Below are 16,127 nucleotides of genomic sequence, written 5' to 3'. Positions count from 1 at the left end.
CCACGGGCTGGGGGGGGGGGGGGGGGGGTTCTGGAAAATTCCATCCTCCGGACCCAAAAGGGATGTAATACATACTTTAAGCATGGTGCATAAATGGATTGAAGTGAGTCCAGCACTCATTATATATCCTTCCAGATTTTCCGTAGGCGAGATGTTAGCACAGTGGTTAGCACTGTTGCTTCACAGCGCTAGGGTCTTGGGTTCGATTCCCGCTTGGGTCACTCTCTGTGCGGAGTCTGCACGTTCTCCCTGTGTCTGTGTGGGTTTCCTCCGGATGCTCCGGTTTCCTCCCATGAAGTGCTGAAAGATGTGCTCTTGGGTGCTTTCTCCCTCAGTGTACATGAACAGGCGCCGGAATGTGGCGACTAGGGGATTTTCACAGTAACTACATTGCAGTGTTAATGTTAGCCTACTTGTGACGATGACAAAGATTATTATTATTCCTGCTCATTGACACTTTACACACCTGACCAAATTGAAAGTCACCCCTTGGACTTAGGGATTCCAATTCTGCTGAATTCTTCAAGAATGAGCATTAGCGAAGGAAACTTTTTTATTTTTGAAACTGATTTAATTCACGCGCCACCTCAAAGATACCTACCTCTTCAGGAGGGCCATAATGTTTGTTCTTGATAATTCTAAAGTTGAATGAGATTGTCGATTTTGATAATCGCTGTTTGTGCTTTGGCGGGTATCATGTCTATTATGATCAGGCGGGCAAATCACCGTCAACATTCTCTCCCGCTGAGGATTTACATGACAACAATATGCAGTCACTCGAAACTCCAATTACTGTTCACTACACTCCTGGGAATTCCACCACTGCTCCCCCACTGCCTGGATAAATTATTGCTATTGTCAAGTTGTTCCAAATATATTGATAAACAGGTGACCTTCTCACTTCGCGATGAACACGTGGGTTGGAATCTTCCATTCTGGAGCCTGACGTTCAGTGGCAGATGTGGGAATCGCCGTGACTTTTGCTGGGGTCAGGAGTATGCACACATGCAATCCTGTGCTGTTCACCTCATTAAGGCAGCATGGTAGCATTGTGGATAGCACAAATGCTTCACAGCTCCAGGGTCCCAGGTTCGATTCTGGCTTGTCTGTGCGGAGTCTGCACATCCTCCCCGTGTGTGCGTGGGTTTCCTCCGGGTGCTCCAGTTTCCTCCCATAGTCTAAGGATGTGCAGGTTAGGTGGATTGGCCATGATAAATTCCCCTTAGTGTCCAAAATTGCCCTTAGTGTTGGGTGGGGTTACTGGGTTATGGGGATAGGATGGAGGTGTTGACCTTGGGTCGGGTGCTCTTTCCAAGAGCCGGTGCAGACTCGATGGGCCGAATGGCCTCCTTCTGCACTGTAAATTGTGTGTTGTGTGTAAAGATTACACGGACACCCATTAGGAGCTTGTGAATTCTGGCGGGAGGGGTGGGTGGGAGGGTCAGGCAGGAGGTTGCCGACCCCTCACCACCTCCGCCATTACCTTATGGGGTCAGAGGTCTAGACGACCTGTTCGAAAGGCACCCGGACATCCTGCCCTACCCCTTCCACCTTGCCTACCTGCTGCTTCACCCTTACTCACTAACCTTTCCTCCCTTCCTTGGTCATCCTCCGAAGCAGCTTGCACCACCGCCACCTGGCCAGGCTGGCATTTCCACACGTTCCCCAAAGAGGACAATGCAGCAGCAACTCGCTGTTAATCATGGAAGAATTCTACCCCACCAAGTGCATTCCACTGATGTGCAATCGTAAAAATGAATACTCGAATTACTTGCTGACTGGGAGCTTAAATTGGGAGGAGAATTTCATTCCAACGAGGCTTTTTCATGAACGTGCAGAAAGGGCTTCTGCAGAAACTATGTGGCAGACACAGTGATATGGGAGCACGAGCTAATGAATCAGGTTCGAAAAACCCAATCAGTGCTCCTTATCAAGGGTGCTGTCTGAATGGAAGTCTAAAAGCCCCCCATCAGTATTCAAAGGGTTAATCTACTGCCCAGGCTCTGATCTCCTTGAAAAGCGAAGCTGAAGGAAAGCTGTGATTTCCATTTCATTATCTGGTTGCGTTTTTCGTTGTGCTGTGTTGGAATTGTTTTCTAATCTCAAACGGCCATCCTTCCCCACCCTTTCCTATGTTCTCTTCCGTCCCTCTGACAGATTCTATAGCATTGGTCCTGTGAAAATGCGAGCTGCTGCCTCAAAGGGAGGAAAAGTATTTGCCATTGTAGTCCCTCCTGTGATATGGGTGTGAGCTGCATTATCACAGCCTCTCCCCATGATGTAAACCACAACATTCAGTTCCCCACATTAGAGAATCATAGAATAATGTACAGATGGAGGCCATTCTACTAATAGCCCTAATCCCGTGCTCTCTGGATCATAACACCATGATGATTTAAAAGAAAAAACACTCATCTTTCCTCTTTTGCCAATCATCTTAAATCAGTGACCTCTGGCTACTGACACACCAGGCAATGGAAATAGGTTTTCCTTATTTATTCCGCTGCCATTAGTGCTTTCAGTTTATGGGTAACGTGATGACACAGTGGTTAGCACTGCTGCCTCAGGGTGGCACAGTTGCGCAGTAGTTAGCACTGCTGCCTCACGGCGCTGAGGCCCCGGGTTCGGTCCAGGCCCCGGATCGCTGTCCGTGTGGAGTTTGCACATTCTCCCCGTTTCTGTGTGGGTCTCAGGCCCCACAACCCAAAACGATGTGCAGTGGAGGTGGATTGGCCACGCTAAATTGCCCCTTAATTGGAAAAAAAGAATTGGATACTCTAAATTTATTTTTAAAAAAGCATTGCTGCCTCACAGCTCCAGGGTCCCGGGTTCAATTCCGGCCTCGGGTGAGTCTCTGTGTGGAATTTACACTTTCTCCCTGTGTCTGCGTGGGTTTCCCCCGGGTGCGCCGGTTTCCTCCCACAGTCCAAAGATGTGCAGGTTAGGTGGATTGGCCATGATAAATTTCCCCTTGGTGTCCACAAGGTTAGGTGTGGTTACTGGATTCCGGGGGATAGGGTGGAGGCGTGGGTTTAAGTAGGGTGCGATGGGCTGAATGGCCTCCTTCTGCACTATAAATTCTATGATATTCTATCAAAAGACTTTCATGATTTCCGACAGCGCAATTAAATCTTCGTTTCGCCTCCTCTTCTCTCAGAAGTATATTATTTCCATTACATTACCCCCACGTCCTGCTACAAACCACGGTGAATCATCTGAATGCGCCCTTCTTATATTTAATGAATAACATCTTAGCGGCTTGAGGCATCTCTGGTGAATGGTGCAGTGTAAAACAAGGAACTGTAACTTTGTAAAAGCTCTGCAGCGTGTTGTGGGGTGCATTTGTTTTTGGCCCATGGCGCAGAGTTTCATGTCACTGTGAGTCTTGTACATTGAGAGCACATACGAGGAATCCAAAGCTTTATGAGCTACTGGCTTGAGTATCTCAAAGCTGGAGGCAACCATTGTGGGTACATATCCCTTTGTGTAAATTCAGGGAATCTGTCCTCTACTCAGTACTGTTACAGATAATTCAGAACACTGAAATATTTATTTTTTAACATATTTTTATTATTGTTCCGCCTGTTAAATTAAGTTAAAGTTTACCACCAAGCTGTCTTAATGGAATTTAAACTCTTCATTTTGAAGTTGCCCTTGAATTTATGACTTGAAATCTCCAATCAATCTAGGAGCATTTCTGCACGATTAGCTACTGGTATGGGTGATCCCTTAATGAGCCAGAACTTTCTTATTGGCTGTGATGCATTGAATAAACTTCAGTTTATCTTGCGTCAAAGTCTATAATCATAATGCTGACAATAGCTGTAAAAGAACAAAGGATATTTTATTGTGCCGTAGAAATCTTGACAGTCACCTTGCCCCAGATTCCACACTGCTGTCTGTCTGAATCGTGTCAGCCATCGCACTGCCTTCTGCCTTTCCCTTTGCAAAGAGGCTTTCAAAAGGAAAGACTGATAAGCGAAGTGGAATGATAGACCCTAACTTAATCACCCACTGTGATAACCCCCATCGAGACCAACAGGGAAAACATTGTCGATCTCCCCGTAGGACCCGTGGGGTACCAGCTTCCCAGATAGGGGGAGGAGGCCATCAGCTGGAGATTGTTACAAATGAACATAAAAGCCGGCCCAAACAGGGCCTGGTGTGATTAGTTCTTCCTGCATGGACTGTACTGGGAGCGAGTATCTGTTATGAGCAGAATATTGTATATCATTAAATAAACCTCTGTTCTCTTACCGCGAGCTTCCTCGGGTTACTAAACCCACCTTTTGCAATAAAATGCTGTCAGCATTCAGTGTTTTTAAGGAGTAAATTATTCAGCAACTTTGCAGTGATCATGCATGTTCAGTTATACATGGAAATCTGGGAGTTGCTGACTAAGTTGTCCTGCTCTTCTGGAGACCTCACTCTTAACAGTATCTTATTGATTTACATTTGAACTTATTAAGGGTGGGAATTTGCAGTACGAACATGATAAGTACCTGTTAAACTTGCCAGAAAATGTTAGAGCTGGTCTATTAGAGCTGATATGTGAATTTTTAATCGTGCGGTAAACCTTAGTTATTGCCAACAATATCTCTGGAAGTGAAATTTAATTCTATGGAGTCTCATTCGGTCAGATTTTAATTATGTTTGGAGATTTGAAAACAATTTAGATTTTTTTCTTTCTGCCTTTTATCTCCAACTCTCGCTTAACCCCATCTTTCTTTCCCACTCTTTATTTCACTTTCCATGCGTGATGTGACATTGGATTTGACATTTAACTTTACACTTCCTGGTTTGGAGTCTGTGTGGCTCAGTGTGGATCCTTCAGTCGGACTGCTCGTGGAGACAAAGCATTGCTTAGCCCTTCACACAGATCCCAGAATATGTCGTGCTGTTTTAACTCTCTAATTATCCCAAGTCACAGTGAAAACCCACAGAGAGTCTGTGGGCAAATGTGAATGTACTGGACGGTGAGTTGAATTGTTCACCGTTGACCGCAGAAATGAAGTCACTGCTTGGGTTGGGCTGAACCATGTATCATTTTGAACGGAGTTGATGGCAGATGGAGCCCAAGCTACCACATTGCGACATTCAACATCAGATATGTCACAAAGATGGGAGCACCAGTTTAAAGCTAACATCCAGGGCTGACTGCTATCTTTCTTCTCAAATATTTATTTAATGCTATAATGCAAAAATGGTAAAGGAGCAGATTGAACAGCTGGAAATAAAGTTACACTGCTGTTAACCTTCTGACTTTTACATGAGTTCTGATTTCACGTTCCATTAAGAATACAACAAAGTTAAAAGATGATCTAATTTGGTTGTAGGGGTTAATGCTTCGGATTGGAGCATGTGGCCTTTTGATTTGAAGTCAGACTCTTTACAGTAGACAGGGCATTATGTTTTACTTATAGCAATTTTTATGGGCTATTTTAGGAACAAGAACAAGTTACTATTGACTGGATCTCAATTAATGCAGTTGATCGATACTACACTTAAGAGATAATTTTCCATTTTATGTAGAGAGAGACTAATAACACTGCGTGTGTACCTACGCCACATGGACAGCAGTAGCTCAAGAAGGCTGCTCGCCACCACATTCTCGAGGGCAACTGGGGATGGGCAATAAAATGCTGGCCTAGACAGCGGTGCCCAAATGCCATGAATAAATAAAAGAGGAAAAATGTAATTTGAGCATTCAGTCAAATTTGTCAAGTGTAGAAAACGACTTCACTTAGAACCAACCAAATAGAATTAAGTACATGATTCAGATTACTGTCAAACAATAACACTGGGTGTACTGCATCACATTTTATAGTTGTAAATAGTCATTTTAAGAAGCTACAGTCTTAACCTCAGGGAATGGACAAGAGCTGGAACAGTCGAGCACTATATCGTGGGCCGAAGGGCCTGTTCTGTGCTGTATTTTCTATATATGGGGCTGTTGTTCATACATTATTGGTGCTTATTGTCTTCATTTCATTATTGTGCTTGGTTATCAACAATACTTACTGACAAGGACAGCATTTATTGAAAAATAACAGGCTTATCGTGTTTGTTTTTCTGATTTTTATTCTCGTCATAATTGCAAGCAAGAAGATCGGAAGACCCTTCATTACTCTAATTTCTTGTTTTACATCAGATGGATGAAGAAATGACTTGTCTTTCATGAGAAAGCCAGTTCTATTCATACCAAGCCTTTATTTAATCTTTGGGCATGGTTTAGCGGCTCATTTAAATATACGTTCGCCCGATTTACCCGATGCCCGGGACTCAACGGCCATCCCTGCGAACCGCACCAGGGCACCATTTAGTACTGGCCCACGCAAATGTGAATTAGACACCCTGGGGGGGGGGGGGGGGGGGGGGCGGGTGGGCTCCCAGACCATTGGAGGCCCCAGGTAGTCGGGGACAGAGCAGGGTGGCACCTTGTTTCTCCCTCTGACGCCCGAGCACCTTGGCACTGCCAGGCTTGCCATAGAACTGCCAGGGTGGTAGGTTGGCGTTGCCAGGTTGGCACTGCCAGGGATCATGCCCAGGGGGAAATTACTGGGTGGAGGACGGGTATGTGGTTCCCGAGGGCCTCCGCAAGGTTGGGGGGTGAGGGGGGTGGAGAGGGTGGGGGCCTGAAGGGGAGGGAGGGAAGTTTGGGGCAACCAGATGGTGGCCCGATCTGCGGGGAGCCTTTCCTGCTGGCAAGCCTCAGTTCTTCCACAAGCGTGCCATGCTATTTCCTCTTTGTGTCCTGCCATGCTATAGGAGGTGCATGTACCAAAATTGTACTGATCCTACCGGCCAGTTTTCTGAACCAACTGACCCTCTTCGCATGGCCTATGTGTATTATACTGAATATTGCACCCTTCAGTGAATTAACATTTAACAATGTACAATATTGGAATTAATATACAACATCAAAGAATTATTACGGTGCAGAAGGAGATCATTTGGCCCATCATGTCTGCACTGGCTTCCCAACCAAGCATTATGATTTAGTGTCATTCCCCTGCCTTTTCCCCGTATACCAGCACTTCTGTTCCAGTAATCATCTAACGTCCTCTTGATTCCTCAATTGAACTTACCTCCATCACACTTCCAGGCAGTGCACTCCAGACCTGAAAAACTCGCTGTCTGAACAAGTTTTTTCTCACATCACATTTGCTTCTTTTTCAAATCACTTTAAATCTGTGCCCTCTCGTTCTTGAGCGCGATCAGTTTCACCCTATTGGCTCTGTCTGGCCCCCTCATGATTTTGAACATCTCTACCAAATTGCCTTTTAACCTTCTCCTCACCAAGGAGAACAATCCCAACCGCTCCAATCTATCCTCATAACCCAAGTTTCTCATCCCTAGAACCATTCTTGTAAACCTCTTCTGCGCTCTCTCGAACGCGTTCACATCCTTCTTAAAGTGTGATGCCCAGAACTGTACACATTATTCCAGGTGAGGTCTGACACGTGTCTTGTATAAGCTCAACATGTCTTTGCTTCTGTACTCTATATCCCTAATAATAAAGCTCAGAATAATATATGCTTTATTAACAGCTGTCTCCATCTGTCCAGCCACCTTCAATGATCAATGACCCTCTTATTGACTGACCTCATTAACACTTCACCCTGTATGCTTAATCCGATGCCAGTGCTTATGTAGTTACATTGTATACCTTGTGTTGCCCTATTATGTATTTTCTTTTATTCCCATGTACTTAATGATCTGTTGAGCTGCTCGCAGAAAAATACTTTTCACTGTACCTCGGTACACGTGACAATAAACAAATCCAATTCAATCCAATGCACATATACACTCAGGTTCCTCTGTTCCTGCACCCCTTTTAGAAATTTACTCCTTATTTTATATTATTTCTCCAAGTTCTTCATACCAAAATGCATCATCTCACATTTCCCTGCATTGAACTTCATCTGCCACCTATCTGCCCACCCCACCACCATGCCTATGTCCTTTTCTACACAGTGCTCTTCACGATTTACCACACGGTCAAGTTTTGTATCATCCACAGACTTTGAAATTGTCCCCTGCCCACCAAAATCTAGATCATTAAGGAAAAGCAACTGTGCCAATATTGGCCCCTGAGGAACACCACAACAACCTTCCTCCAGCCCGAAAAATATCCAGTGACCCTTACTCTCTGCTTCCTACTACTCAGCCAGTTTTCTATACACATCCCTTTCATTCCACGAGCTATAACCTCCTCAACAAACTCCAGCAAGTTCGTTAAACACAAGTTCCCCTTTCGAAATCCACGCTGGCTCTTCTGAATCAACTCACGTTTTTCCACGTGGCGACCAATTATTCAATCCTGAATAACTGTTTCTCGAAACTTGTCCGCGACTGACGTAATTGCTGTGGTTATCTTTCCAATCTTCTTTGAACAAGGGCGTAGCATTTGCAATACTCCAGTCCTCTGGTGCCTCCGCTGAGTCGAGAGAAGACGAGAAGATTATGCCTAGCGTCCCCCCCCCCCCTCTCTCCCCCCCCCCCCCCCCCCCCCCCCCCCCCTGTAATTTCCATTCTTACTTCCTTCAGCATCCTTGGATGCATCTCATCCAGCCCCGATGCCTTGTCAACTTTCAGTCCCGGCAGCCTATTCAACACTTCCTCCTGATAGTGAATGGAACTTCAGATAATTGTATTAAAACAGAATTCTATTTTAGAATGAAGGGAATTATGCAATTTTGAACTGTTCGCAAACTGACTACGTCAAGGGAAGCATGTTTCTGAGAGTCATTATGTATTAAATCTTAATTGTACCTTATAGCCATCAATCGTAAGGTCACATATTTAAGACAATATAGAAACAAATTTCTACATGGAGGCCACGTTGCTTAGTGTCCTCCAAGTGAAACTATGATGATATTGGGTTCTATCTGCTTCGGTAGCAGTGAGACACTGAAATTGGACTGTTTATTCTCAGGCTATAATGTCAGGGTGACAGCCCTAAAGTTCTTCTTCTTCTGAAGTGAATTTTGTTGGAAATGTTTGTGCTTGGACATTAAATGGAAGCCAGATTGGGCTTGATTCACTAGTACTGAGGGGGTACATCTCCCAGGTCCACCCACTGCGAGGATCATCGCAGGCGGGACAGACAATTTGATGGACCATTGAACGTTCAATTGACCTTGGGTGGGAATTTTTTGGTTTCGGGGCAAGTTAAAGCAATGGCTAAAGCTCACGTGAGGAACACTTGGAAGATGTACCTTGTGATCCGTCGCCTCCTTCGCAAACCATCTCGGCGTACGGGATGTTCTCTTTAGCAAGAGAACTGGTGGGGAGAAATGCACAAGGGGAGAAAATGCCCATTGAACAAGGAGAAGGGTGGGAAAATAATACAAGGCCCGGAATTTTCCGGCCGTTCAAGACATTGCGCCGACAGCTCGCCCGTCTTGTTGGGGGTGGGGGGGGGGGGGGTGCATTCAACGGGTAACCCTGTTGTCAGTGGGGGGCCAAAAGATCTCGCCGCCGGCTAATGGCAGGTCATCTCCTGGAGGGAGTTACATGGAAAATCCCGCCCAAGCTCCCCAGTTAGTTGGGCAAGAGATTTTAGTGAAATGTGGACCATTTTGCGTATGAATCTCCAAAGAAAGCTTCTGTTTCATTATTGTAATATTTGTCTACTTTTCTTTCAGTTTCAGCTGCTGATTGAGGTGGCATGGCCGCTCTTTCTGTTCTTCATATTGATCTCTGTGCGACTCTCGTACCCTCCATATGAGCAACATGAATGTAAGTGAAGTGTTCATCACATTTACTGTTTCGGCGATCCAACTTGCCCTGTATGGGATTGTCATCTTTTCGTCTTCTAGTCATGCATTTTATACCATAATTGAACGTTTTGCCCAGAATAAATGACACCAAAGGCTTGATTCCTCCTGTGTCGTCAGGCATCTGATTATGGGATAATATTTGGCCAGTTCCTGTCTCGTGCTGTATTGTTTTTATTTCTGTCCCTCAGTGAACTCCAAAGGCAGGTGAGCCAGTGGCCAAGCGTAATGCTGTCGATATGTATGCAAAGGGGAATCGGCATTATCTCCAGACGCCAAAATAATTTTCAATTGTAAAACTTCAGATTTTTGTTAATAATGGCAAAATGATTGTTTTAGTCTCTGAAGCTGGGTGGATGAAACATCTGTGATTGTCAAATCATTTTAGCCCCTTAACTTGAAACAATTTTTAAAAAAGCCTTTTGATTGTCACTTAAAGGAAAACACAAGAAACCATTTCAATTGTAATTTTGGGTGAGTCTCTTTATTGACATAAGAAAATGGCTGTGATTCCCCGCTGTTGTCTCGATTCGTCCGTTAGGGAGTGCTTGTCTGAAGAGAATGTGGGAGACAGCTTGTGGCACCACAATTTATATACATGATCTGCAAGCAGGAACCGAGTGTAATATGGCAAAATTTGTGGGTAAAATAGTTAGGAAAGCAGGCAGTGAAGAGGAGGTAAAGATTTTACAGACGGATATAGATAGGCTCAGAGATTGGGCGAAAATTTGGCACATGGAGTTTAATGCAGATCAGTGTGAGGTTATCCCTTTTGACCAAAAACATAGAAAGGCAAATTATTATCGGAATGGAAAGCAGATTCAAGATGCATCTGGACAGAGGGATCTGGGTGTCTTTGTTCATGTATCACAGAAAGTCGGTTTGCAGGTACAGCATGTAATTAAAAAGGCAAATGGAATGTTTATTGCAAAACATAGAACGTTACAGTGCAGTACAGGCCTTTCGGCCCTTGATGTTGCGCCGACCTGTGAAACCACTCTAAAGCCCATCGACACAATTCCCTTATCATCCATATGTCTATCCAATGACCATTTGAATGCCCTTAGTGTTGGCGAGTCCACTGCTGTTGCAGGCAGGGCAGTCCATGCCCTTACTACTCTCTGAGTAAAGAACCTACCTCTGACATCTGTCCTGTATCTATCTCCCCTCAATTTAAAGCTATGTCCCCTCGTGCTAGCCATCACCATCCGAGGAAAAAAGCTCTCATTGTCCACCCTATCTAATCCTCTGATCATCTTACATGCCTCAATTAAGTCACCTCTTAACCTTCTTCTCTCTAACAAAAACAGCCTCAAGTCCCTCAGCCTTCCCTCATAAGGTCTTCCCTCCATACCAGGCAACATCCTGGTAAATCTCCTCTGCACCCTTTCCAATGTTTCCACGTCCTTCCTATAATGCGGCGACCAGAATTGCACGCAATACTCCAAATGCGGCCGCACCAGAGTTTTGTACAACAAGGACTGGTGGATAAAAGTAGGGAAGTATTGATGCAATTGTATAGGGTGTTGGCGAGACCACATCTAGAGTATTGCGTCCAGTTTTGGTCTCCTTATTTGTGGAAGGATGTGGTGGCTATTGGAGGCAGTTCAGAGGAGGTTCACCAGATTGATTGTGAGATGAAAGGGTTGATGTATGAAGAGAGATGTAACAGTTTGGGCTTATACTCACTGGAGTTTTGAAGAATAAGAGAGGAACTGATCGAGGTGTATAAAATACTAATTGGGATTGATAAAGTAAACATGGACCAAATGTTCCTCCTTGTGGGGCAATCTGGAAGGAGAGGTCACGGATATAGTTTGAGAGGCGGGAGATTTAGAACTGAGATGAAGGAGGCACTACTTCTTGCAGACGGTGGTGAATTTGTGCCACTCGCTGCCAAATAGTGAGTTGGAATCTGAATCATTAAATGGTTTTAAGAAGGAGATAGGTATATTTCTGATTTTAAAAATAGGTTAAAGGGATATGGCCAACACGTGGGAGGTGGATTTGAGGCCAGGAAGAGATCAGCTATGATCTGATTGAATGGCGGAGCAGGCTTGAAGGGCTGAATTGCCTACTTCTGCTCTTAATTCCTAATTCCCATGACAGTGAAGGTATGCACAGTCATCTATTATGTCCCAGCCATCCTGTGTTGCTTGATCTGCTGTGTAAGGCCTAATCCTGAACAGTTTCCATTCAACTTGCGTTGTGGTGAGAACACGGACATCTTTTCACTGGACGTAGGCAGATCAGAACTGTGATTATGAAATGCTCTTGTTTGATTGTTCCGCAAAGCGTGTATCTAAACTTGGCACTTGCGACAAAATTGTGGTTCAAAGTGTCTGACTCGAGAGGAGACAATTTCCTTCCACAGAATATTGCGTGGTTGACTAAATGTCCCAATACATACTTTAAACTACAGGACTAAACTGTTCTCTGTACATATACATTACACCCTCCACGGAGTTACAGTTCATCCAACAAACAGTTCTCCGTGGATCCCAACTTCCAATGGGTTATTTCGTTTTGATTTTCTCGGGCACTTAACTTCCAATTACAGACTGACTTTCACTGTGTGGGTTACACTATGGATTCCTTCCTCTAATTTCAAGCTGGGGCAAATCTTTTGGCCTTCCTTGAAACCTCAAAAACTCCGTCTTCAGTCTGGACATGAGCACCCACCCACATTCTGCATTGTGAACACTAGAGTCTGCGTTTTCTCCGCTTCAGGTGCAGGACTGGCTGCTTCCATCTCCTGTTCTTGACCTCGCAATTGGTTGCAGATTACACCAGCCAACAACTGCTGTCTGTGATATTCATGGATTTATATGGAAACCTGTAACCTGATCTCAAAAATGGCCTCCCTTGTCCCCTTCCCGACAGCAATGTAATATTAGCTTTTAATTAGATACAAAGCTAATATTAATTAGTTACCCATGTTAGAATTAGATGGAAAGTTTACTGCACAAGTGTTTACAATCTGATACCTATAACGCCTTTCTGGGACTTTGGGGTAATCTGGGTCTACTCGTGGTATACCTAGGGGTTGTGGTCATTGTCTTGATGCTTAAATGCCGAGCACCTTCCTCTCATTAAATCAATCTGAGTCTTCTGATCGCTAAGAGTTAAACAACCCAGGCTTATAGTCAGGCAGACTGCACAACAGGTCACATGAGCCCCTTTGCTTACCTCAACTTTCAAGATATAATAATCTTGCAAAATTGCAACATTTCTCTGGTTCTCCGGTTTTGCAATGTTAAGTACAATGAGTCAAACTCTTAAACCAGTGTGATTAAAACACCCAGGCATGTAAATACGTTGTCCCATTCAAGAAATAAGTTGCCTCGTTCCTTCATTTCCCAGCTCCTCATCTCTCACCCAGCATCGTGCTAATTTTACCTGAGGTGGATGGTTTTGTCATTTCAGTATCAGCTTACCACCAGTAATATATAGCACGCACCATTAATAAATCTCCCGAGGAGCGTTTGCATGCAACGGAATGAGGCCTTGGCGAGAAGGTTAATTTGTTTTCTTGGCCTATATTTTGGAGAGGTTCAGAGTGGTTTATTTTAGTCCCCTTCCTTCCTGTAAAAGCAGCTTCAAATCAACTCAGTGCCATAGTCATGTCACCAGCTCCTAACACAGGGAGGGGCATTAGCTGCTAGTAACAACATTAAACAAGGCTCCTGGATTGAACAAGATTGGTTGGAGATAGGACCCAGTTGGGAGTTGCGGGTAGTATATTTCTGAGAATCTGTCAGGTTTGTTTACCCCTCCCACAGGTAGACACATAATCATACGTCATTAAATTGAGTTCCTGTTTCCCACCAAGGCCAGGCAGCAGGGAGTTTACTGATACAACATTTTATTGTGGGCCAGAGTGCTAAGATTGGTTATTAAGAGTTTTCTTTATGGCTGTTTTATGGCACTGTACCACCATGGTACCATGGAGCCACCTTGAGCTGATTTGATTATTTTAAAATCTTGAGTTGCTTTATAAGCTAAGACCCATTTTGGAATCGTCGACTCTTAATGCACAGGCTATAGTCTGGATTTTCCACTGGATCACACATGACTGAAATAGTGTCCAGTTATGGGTCACAGTGTTTGTCTGTGTACCCCAATGACCTATCCAATATTAAGAATTAAGTGGGGGAATCCAGGAGGCCGCTGCAGCAAGTATAAAGTAAGACTTGAGTGCAGATGCAATACACGCGAGATCACATCGGCCGCCCATTGTTCGCCCTGCCTGAGAGTGGGTTCCCTTCACTCCCATTGTAAGGGTCTTTCCTGTTGGTTCCCTTAACGCCCCTTTCTTTATTTTTGCTGTAATAATTTTGGACATGTAACTTTAAGTCAAGCAGCAGACACAATGAGGAATTTAAGAAGTTGCAACATATTACACTGTGCTCGCTTTGAGCAACAGCAGTCAGACTTCGTGGCACCCGGGAGATGGGGTGGCACTTGGTTTGATTGGTTGGCTGGTGGCCAATGAATTGGCCAAAAGGCTGTATTGTGCCCAGTAACCGGGGGTGATTGGGTCTTGCTGGAATGGAATGATTTTCAGAGATCCAAGAGCTCAGTTTGAGTCCTGAACGCTGAGAGACACGGACTCTCTCTCTCTCTTTCTCTCTCTTTCTCTCTCTCTCTCCAGAAAGGCTCTGAGTTCCTGTATTTTGAATGCAGCTAGAGTGAAAACCGTTACAGATTGGAAAGAGGAAATCTCAACCTGAAACCTGGTTTGACGGACAATGTGCTACAAACAACTATCTGAAAGAAAGGCTTTCACCCCTCTCTTCTCTCTTACCCTCTGTGTTTGTTTGTCTGGTGTATGTGTGTGTGTATAGAGGTTGGGGGCAAGTTGAAGTGGGGGAGGGGGTGGGATCAGGAATTAGATAATAGTTAACCAGTTGTATTTGCTGCATATTTCATTTTAGTTGTTGTTGTAAATAAAAATAAATTGTGTTTAAACTTACAACCCTGGTGACTGTAATTATTGGGCAGAAAAGGGCCAAGGACTTTGGGTATTTTTCTAAGAATCTTTGGTTAATTCAGTTGCGTTGTGACTCTAGGTAAAGTGGGGCTGGAATTGCCCATGCACTAGCCCAGTGTATCAACATAATAAATGTGAATATTGGGTCTGTCATGCAACGGGCAGTAATACAATTCTTCCTGTATTGCACACCAGCCAAATTTGCTTTCTGTGGAGGTCCTTTTCTATAATTCATGGTTACTTTATGATTTTTGGGTGGCCACGCATATGCATTATTTCTTCCAGAAAGAAAACGTGAGCTGTATTTTCAGGCTACGGCAAACCCATGCAAGCAGGCAAGAGCATTGGTTCCTGTCTAAGACCAATTTAACGTCTAGGCCAGAATTTTCCAGCCCTTCACGCTGCCGGGATCTTCCAGTCCCAGCGGGGGTGCACCCCTGGCATGGGTTTCCTGGCACTCTGAGGGGAACCTCAGAGTTTCCTTCATTTCAGTACTTCGAAAAAAGTAGAAAAGTGACAACGTATTTACATGCCTGGGTGTTTTAATCACACTGGTTTAAGAGTTTGACTCATTGTACCAAACGTTGCAAAACCGGAGAACCAGAGAATTGTTACAATTCTGCAAGATCATTGTATTTGCCGGAAAGCCTGGCACGGGGTGGCAGGAATATACGGTCACTGGGTGAAGTTGGTAACGCGGTATCCGTGTTGCAGGAACCATATGGAATTTGCAAAGGTCTTGCATCAAATAACAGCAGCTTAACAACTGTGTTAGCTAGTCAGTATTTCTGCCTGGTATTTCTTTACATTTGGGGTAGATATGGTCTGCAATACAATGATGCTGCCCTTGTACCTTGGTCTCAGCACTTTGCCTTCCATAGAGCATGTGGTACGAGACGGGTCTAGGTCTGAACTTTATTGAAGCAAACTGATACCATACAGATTACAGAAGCAATAACTGGTGGCTGACCTCAGTTCTAACTAATGTCATCAGATATAGGTTGTGGTGTGGGGAGGGGGGAGGGGGGGGGCAACATTTCATTTCCAAGCGTACACATTCTTTGAGGGTAAAACTGAATTAAAAGCTGTACGATGTTTAACAACGTGGTCAAAGTGATTGAACTGATACTCATTCCCGTGACACATGTTGGGATGTTGAAGGTTAACATCCGGAGCTGCTTCTCATTCATTTGAAATGGATTCTGTCGCCGAGAATTTCTCTCTTCATACCAAAGTCTATCGGGCCTTGACAAATTTGCTGGCAAGGGGCCAAGTGGTTACGGTGTTCGTGTCCTCAGCAATGCTGTTCTTGGAATATAAACCGAGTAAATTTTAATCAGACCCTTCGTTGT

The 16,127-nt window shown here is 44.4% G+C and overlaps 1 protein-coding gene across 1 annotated transcript in view; it reads left to right on the top strand.

Annotated features, from left to right (window-relative positions):
• The window catches only part of LOC119970136 (phospholipid-transporting ATPase ABCA1-like), a 167,674-nt gene that overhangs the window by 31,951 nt on the left and 119,596 nt on the right, over positions 1–16,127 (top strand). The window contains exon 3 of the mRNA XM_038804215.1: positions 9,651–9,744. Within this exon, the coding sequence (XP_038660143.1) occupies positions 9,651–9,744 (94 nt within the window). The remainder of the gene's footprint in view (positions 1–9,650; positions 9,745–16,127) is intronic.

The sequence above is a fragment of the Scyliorhinus canicula genome, chromosome 8 (genome assembly GCF_902713615.1).
Source record: "Scyliorhinus canicula chromosome 8, sScyCan1.1, whole genome shotgun sequence".
NCBI classification, from domain to species: domain Eukaryota; kingdom Metazoa; phylum Chordata; class Chondrichthyes; order Carcharhiniformes; family Scyliorhinidae; genus Scyliorhinus; species Scyliorhinus canicula.
This window is presented reverse-complemented; position numbering and strand designations above follow the sequence as displayed.